Source organism: Bison bison, unplaced genomic scaffold, assembly GCF_000754665.1.
Source record: "Bison bison bison isolate TAMUID 2011002044 unplaced genomic scaffold, Bison_UMD1.0 scf7180017864492, whole genome shotgun sequence".
Classification (NCBI taxonomy): Eukaryota; Metazoa; Chordata; class Mammalia; order Artiodactyla; family Bovidae; genus Bison; species Bison bison.
The window spans coordinates 7,725,364-7,733,027 of record NW_011495051.1 but is presented as its reverse complement, the minus strand read 5'-3'; the positions used below and the strand labels follow the sequence as shown (position 1 = coordinate 7,733,027).

At 51.1% G+C, this 7,664-nt stretch overlaps 1 protein-coding gene across 1 annotated transcript in view; it reads left to right on the top strand.

Annotated features, from left to right (window-relative positions):
- Positions 1–7,664, top strand: part of DNM2 (dynamin 2) — an 86,742-nt gene that overhangs the window by 43,952 nt on the left and 35,126 nt on the right. The window contains exons 5-7 of the mRNA XM_010828498.1: positions 422–520; positions 3,740–3,900; positions 7,037–7,179. Coding sequence (XP_010826800.1) covers positions 422–520; positions 3,740–3,900; positions 7,037–7,179 — 403 coding nt within the window. The remainder of the gene's footprint in view (positions 1–421; positions 521–3,739; positions 3,901–7,036; positions 7,180–7,664) is intronic.

Sequence of the window (7,664 nt, the reverse complement as noted above, 5' to 3'; positions counted from 1 at the left end):
TTTGGGATGAGGAGGAATTCCACAGGATGGTGTCCACAGTGTCATTCTGGCCATTCAGATGAGAGGTAACCCTGGAAACCGTTGTCTCAGGTTGGCGTGTTACGTTGGAACTCTGCATGCCACTCAGAAAGTATAGCATGGAGATACTGACCTGGGGTTCATGTTTGGTAAGGTTGCCCCAGATTCTGCAGCAGCAAGACTACCCATGACCGATGATGGCCAGTGTTGACTGATTGAACATGCACCCTGTGCCGGGTTTATTGTCTGGACACGCCCCTGAGACTGGCGTGTTCCTGCCTTCATTTGACATGAGGGAAGCTAGGGTCTAGGCTGGTCACGTGGTCTGGAAGTGGGGACCCAGGTGGCCCAGGTGGCCTGAGCTCCTTCCTCGTGGTGCCCTCTGACCTCTGTGCTCTTTCAGGCCTGCGGACCATCGGCGTCATCACCAAACTCGACCTGATGGACGAAGGCACGGATGCCAGGGATGTCCTGGAGAACAAGCTACTCCCCTTGAGGAGAGGTGCGGGGCAGGGGGTTGGCCAGGATGGGTGGGCTTGAGTCACAGGAGAGCTGGGGCGCCTCTGCTTTGGGAAAACAACTCATTTTGGTTGTTGTCTTTCCTGAAACTTCAGCAAATGCTCACAAATGCATTCACCATCCCACTTTCCCACTGCCCAGAAAAAACTGCTTCTCAGTCCCATTGTAGACCCTTCTTTTTCTCTGCCCAAGTGAACACATGTATATTTCTCTTTTTTTTTTAAGATTTTATTTTTTGGCCGTGCTGGGTCTTCACTGCTGCATGTGGGCTTTCTCTGATTGTAGCGACAGGTGGGGGCTGCTCTTCGTTGCAGTGCGCAGGCTTCCCATTGCAGTGGCGTTTCTTGTTCTGGAGCACAGGCTCCGGGGTGCACAGGCTTCAGTAGTTGTGTGGCGTGGGCTTAGTTGCTGTGTGGCGTGGGCTTAGTTGCTCCGTGGCATGTGGGATCTTCCTGGAGGGGGTCGAACCCGTGTCATCTGCATTGGCAGGTGGATTCTTAACCACTGGACCGCAAGGGAAGGCCTAGCTTTTTCTTCTGATGTGTGTACATTCCTTTTTCATTTATATGGTGAACAACTACTCATTTGGGGAACAAAAAGAAGTGTCCAGGAGAAGAAAACTGAAATCACCCATCATTCAGCTTCTCCCCATAGTTACTACTCTGGCTCTCCTTCCTAAGAGTGCCTGAGGATTTGTAATTTTTCTTTTTTTAGATTTTTTTTTTTTTGGACAGGGACCATTTTTTAAGGCTTTAACGGAATTTGTTACAATATTTCTCCTTCCTCTTCTTTTTTTTTTCTGTTTTGGAATTTTGGCCGTGAGGCATGTGGAATCTTAGCTCCCTGACCAGGGATCAAACTTACATCCCCTGTGTTGGAAGGTAGACTCTTAACCACTGGACGCTGGGGAAGCCCCTGTACCTTTTAACGTTCAGTACTTGCTGTCAAGCATTTTCTCACGTGGAGAGAAAAACATGAGGTGTTCCCCCAGGCCAGCCTCGTTGCTCATCACACACAGCTAACCCTCACTATCCCGAATAAACTCTCCTGTTGTTCTCCCCTTCCTGGGGGATTATGAAGCAAATCCAGGCGCCCTGTCATTTGACACACAAACACCTACGTTTCTGTTCCAGCGACTCCCCCTCCAGCCACTCGATCTGTGCGCCTCACTCGGGATCTGGCCAATTATAGGTCCTTGCAAACAAGTAATTAGATCTAGACAGAGGCTGATCAGTCTTGTGTTTATTGGAATTCCAGATTTTTAAAAAATTTTAATTTATTTATTCTGTTTTACTTATTTTGGGCTCTGCTGGGTCTTCCTTGTTGCACGGGCTTTTCTCTAGTTGAGGCGAGCGGGCCTACGCTCCAGTTGGGATGCTCGGCCTTCTCATTGCTTCTCAGTGGCTTCTCTTGTTACAGAGCACAGGCTGTAGGCGCGCAGGGTTTGGTAGTCGTGGCCTAGTGGCCCCGAGGCATGTGGAATCCTCCCGGACCAGGGATTGAACCCGTGTCCCCTACTTTTAAGGTGGATTCTTAACCACTAGACCACCAGGGAAGTCCCTGGATCCTTCTTTTTTAAGTTAACAAAAGGAACCACAAAACAAGCCAGACACCATCTCTGCCCCTTGCTCTTTGCCCTTCACACTGATTTGGGTTCACACCTTGCTGCCACTGATTCTCCATGTGACCATGTGGGCAAAGGGCCCCTCCTTGGCCTACCTCGCTTCCCTCATCTGTAAGGTGGACTTGATAGCTCCAGAGAGGACGAGAAACCGTCAGGTCTGCACACGACTTGGCAGGATAGTTGGCTGGGGCTGCGGCCCTCCTCTCCAAAGAAACATCGGTCCTTGCTAAGAGAAGGGGGTACAGATGTGTGTGTTTATCACTTCTGACCTGTCGCCACCTAGGCCCAGGTCACCTTTCCAGCTTTCATTATGTGGGCAACGATACGCACGTCTGCTGACCGAGCGCCTCCCACGTGTTGGCCACCAGGCTAAGTTTCCCGCTTCCCCCGACGCCCATTCATGCACCCGTGCGGTGGGGTGCCTCGTGTCCACACCTGGGGCTGCTGGCTGTTTGAATCCCCCTTCCTCATCCTCTTCCAACTCCTTTATGTCCAAATATTGTAGATTCTCTTTTCAAAGTAGTTTTCTCATGCTAATGGTTTTTTGTGTTTAAAAAAAATTGCCGAATGGTACCTTAAACTGTCGTTTCAGAAGCTGGCTCCCAACCGCCTCCTGTATAAGCCCCACTTCTCTTACACTTACAATTAACTGTTGCTTATGTTCTGTTCAGACAGTTTTAACACAAATACAGTAGTTTTGAAAAACCACCCATTCAAGTACTTGCAGTTATGTTTTCTGTGGAAATCTATGAATCCCTAGGGAGTTCATTTTGGTGGCCACCAGACTTTGTTTCTTTGCCAACCGTTGTTGTTGTTGTTGTTCACTCACTAAGTTGTGTTTGACTCTTTGTGACCCCATGGACTGTAGCACACCAGGCTCCCCTGTTCTCCACTGTTTCCCAGAGCTTGCTCAGATTCACGTCCATCGAGTTGGTGATGCCATCTCATCCTCTGTCACCCCGTTCTCCTCCTGCCCTCAGTCTTCCCCAGCATCAGGGTCTTTTCCAGTGAGTCGGCTCCTCGCATCAGGTAGCCAAAGTATTGGAGCTTGAGCTTCAGCATTAGTCCTTCTAATGAATATTCAGGATTGATTTCCTTTAGGATGGACTGTTTGATCTCCTTGTGGATCTTAGTTCTCTGACCAGGAGTCGAATCTGTGCCCTCTACATTGGAAGCGCAGGGTCTTAACCACTGGACTGCCAGGAAAGTCCCCAAATACAATCGCTTTAGAATAGGTATTAATATCTGGCACGATTAGCTTTTCCCATTGGCCTACTGTTTTCTGTCTTTAAAGCTCAGATTATGGATTTCATCTCCCTAGCTGTTCTCTCTCTAGTCCCTCTCACCAGGCTGAATGTAATCTCTCCTTCCTCCGAACACTTAGGGTGCTCTGTGTTTGCATTCTCAGTGTTGCCTCTGAGTAACTCATAAGGCTTGTCACCTCATCTGGGAGGGACTTGTAGGGCAGGATCCATGTCTACACCTGCATATTGCCCAGCCACATGGCTGGTCTGTAGTGGGCGTCTGGGTTCCTAGGCTTGCCTGGCACTGCCATGACCTGACCCTCTCTCTCCATAGGCTACATTGGAGTGGTCAACCGCAGCCAGAAGGATATTGAGGGCAAGAAGGACATCCGCACAGCGCTGGCGGCCGAGAGGAAGTTTTTCCTCTCCCACCCAGCCTACCGGCACATAGCTGACCGCATGGGCACCCCGCACCTGCAGAAGACTCTGAATCAGGTACGGTGAGGATTTTGTGCAGTTGCTGAGGCTGTGCACTGCAAGCCGCTGCGTTCCACAGTGGTGCTGGCGTTAGTCTAGAGCAGCGCTCATTTGAGCAGAGTTGAGTTCAATGAACATTTGAATCAGTGCCTGGAGAAGAGTCATTGTTGGTGTTATTACTACCATCGCTACTATTGTTACCATTATTTTTTAAAATTTTTATTGAAGTATAGTTGATTTACAATGTTGTGTTGATTTCTTCTGTACAGCAAAGCAACTCAGTTATACATACATATATTCTTTTTTTTTTTTAAGTAGCTTATTTATTTGATGTATTTTTGGCTGCACTGGGTCCCTGTTGCTGCGCGGGCTTTTCTCTTGCGGTGCTGAGCAGGGGTCTGCTCTGGTTGTGGTGCGCAGGCTTCTCATTGCAGCGGGTCCTCTTGTTGCGGACCACAGGCTCTAGAGCACTGAGCCCGTGGTTCTGGCTAATGGGCTCAGCTGCTCTGCAACATGTGGTATCTTCCCAGACCGGGGATTGAACCTCTGTCTCCTGCATTGGCAGGCGGATTCAAAAGGATACAGTGAAGCGCCGTGTCCCCCTACCTCTCACCCACCACTGTTAATACTGCCTGAGTTTCTCTCTGTCCATGAATGCAGAAAGGACTTCTGAGAAGCACATTTCCCCCTTTATCCATAGTCATGGATGCCCTCCATTTCCTTTTCTTTTTTTTAACTCAACAGTATCTCCTGGAGCTCTGTCCCTATAGAAGCCTTCTTCACTCTTCTTTGTGGCCCTGTAGAAGCCCCTGAACACATGGGCCCTCGTCTGTTTAGACAGGCTCTTTTTGCAGAGCCACATGGCTGGTTTCTGAGGCTCCCAGTCAATAAAGGGCTGATATTTACACTTGATCTTAGCCAAAAGGCGAGAAGTGATTGGGCTGCTGTTTAATGGCATTGTTTTGCGTGTGTGCCAGGTTCTCTGAGAGTAAGATCCCCAGTGTGGGGTTATATAGCTGCGGAGTAGCAGGCAGTGTGGTCCTCCGTGGCCTTGGGGTTATGAGTTATCCCCCCTCGGTGCTTTACGGTAGCACATTGGGCTGCAGGGTAACAATGTAAATGTTCTTCCTGCCTGCAGTGGGACACAGTACCAGTTGGGGAGCTGGGCCCTATCCTGGGGGAAAGGCATATTTCTCTCTTTTTTTTTTTTTGGCCACACCACATGGCATGTGGGATCTTAGTTACCTGACCTAGGATCGAACCTGTGCCCTTGCAGTGGAAGCACAGAATCTTAACCTCTGGACCACCAGGAAAGTGCCAGGGGAAGGCATATTTCTGATTGGGGGCACTGACTCAGGACAAATCCCCAGATAAAGGCTAGAACACTTCAAGTGTTAAGAAGCGATGAGGGCTGGCAGAGGGCGGAAAGGCAGAGCATAGCTCTCAGGAGAACAAACAGGGAAGTGAGTGTCCGGTGGGAGGGGCCCTGCAGGAAAGGAAGCGGGGGTCTGCCTGGGCAGGGGGCGGCGGGAGGGGAAGGGAAGTAAAACTGCCTGCAGGTGCCTGGGGCCTCCTCTGAGAGCCCAGCTGGCCTCCTGGGAGCCTGGGCCCACATCCCGGTGCTTCCCAGAATGGGGTCCCCCTGCCCCTATTGCCCCATGAGCTAAACAGGGTCATGCCCCAGAAAGGCGACAGGGACCAGAGTGGACTGCCACACTTGGGGACCTGCAGCTCCCCCAGGAAGGGGCCCCCGGTCACAGAGGGTTTTGGGGTGACCGTCAGATTCAGGCCTCAGTGCGTGAGGCTCCTGCACACCTTTCTCCTACCTTAATAGTTTGTCATTTCTTTTGTCTCGTAGGACAAAATGCACCAGTGCATTTCCATTTGGGTGGTTTGAGTTGATTTTATGCCTTTTATTTTTTTCATTTCTTCTCTCTTTCTCTTTTGAAAGAGTATTTTTAAAAACAGTCCGGATACAGTGAATGTTCCACTTCCTCCCATGCCGTGACAGGCCCCCTCACTACCACCCTCAGACGGCCCGTGTCGCCACTTCCTGGGCTTCTTTCTCAAGACCATAAACACTGGAGGGGCCAATGTGCCTGGACTGCCGGCCTCCCTCCTGCCTGCTCATCCCACGTGCACCACCTCCTCTCTTTTCCTGTTCTATCCTTTCCATCTTCCTTGTTGCCACCTGAACAGTTAATGTATTTACCCGCTGCTCCGTACCTGACTTGTTTCTGTTTTGGCCATGCCATTTGGCATGCCGGATTTTGGTTCCCTGATCAGGGGTGGAAGCCACGCCCATTGCAGTGGAAGCCAGGAGTTCTAACCACTGGACCATCAGGGAAGTCTCTATCTAGGTTTTTCTTGAACAGCTGATCTCAAGGCTCAATACCTAATCTTTTCTGCACGACTGCCTCCTTTTAAAGTTTGTGAATAATGAACGAGTCACCGTGGTTAAAAACCAAATAATAGAGGGGGGTCTGCGGGCAGGGTCCTCATGACCCTCATGAACCATCCTGCACTCTGTGCAGATGAAAATGTACTCTCAGTTCTCCCCATCTTCTCAGAAGGGATCACATCCTACATGTGTCCTGTGCCTTTTTCGGTGAACTGTTTCTGTCCTAGTTTGTAGGGCCCATTCCTGTGGTCTGTCCATACACCATGGCCTGTCAGTCCTCCCGTGCCTGGGTCCTGCAGTGGCTTTGTAGCCTTTAAAACTTTATTTATTTATTTATTTGGCTGCATCAGATCTTAATTGTGGCACATAGGCTTTGTTGCCCCACGACCTGTGGAATCTTAGTTCCCTGACCAGGGATCAAACCCCCGTCCCCTGCAGTGGAAGGTAGATTTTTAACCACTGGACCACCAGGGAAGTCCTTCCTAGGCTTTGTTTTGTTCTCCAGTGAGTGACACTGGCTGTTCACGGCCAGCACTTGGGTCCTGCTCTCTTGATCCATGGTGTGCACGGCCCAGTTAATCTGTCCTCTCCCAGGTCCCCGTGGGCTGTCTGCAGCCTTGCACTGCTGTGGACCAGGCTGTGTCACCTTCCCTGCTGCTCAGGGTTTCCATTGGTCCTTTGAGGCTGGGGATGGAGCAGGTCTGCCCCTTCTCAGCATCCTGCCTATGTTGACCTCTGACCTCTCTCCCACAGCAACTGACCAACCACATCCGGGAATCACTGCCGGCCCTGCGCAGCAAGCTGCAGAGCCAGCTGCTATCCCTGGAGAAGGAGGTGGAGGAGTACAAGAACTTCCGGCCCGATGACCCCACACGCAAGACCAAAGCTCTGCTGCAGTACGTGCCCCTCCCCCAGCCTGGCACTCCCCAAGCCTGGCACTCCCCCAGGAGGCTCAAGGGCCTCCTCCCAGCCACAGGCTCCCACCCATCTATCTGTTCAGCAAACCCTTCACCAGAGCCTCCTGTGTGCTGGGCCCTGTCCTGAGCACCAGGGTTGCTCCAGTGTGTGGGGCAGACACCCCACGTGCTCAGAAAGGGGAGGGGAGAGGGATGAAACAAGGTAAGTAAATAAGAACATGTGAATAATCTGTGAAATGGCAAAATGTCAAAGTGGGGAAGGGGCTGGAGAGTGCCAAGGTAGGCTTGGGGTGCTGTTTAAAATCAAGTGGTCAGTGAAGAGTCAGGCAGAGACCTGAAGAGGTGAGGAAGGGGCTGTGCAGTCCTGGGGGTGGGGGGCTGGCCAGTGCAAAGGCCCTGAGGCAGGATTGCATCCAGCGTGTTGGAGAAGGCCCATGTGGCTGGAGCGGAGTGAGTGAGGGGAG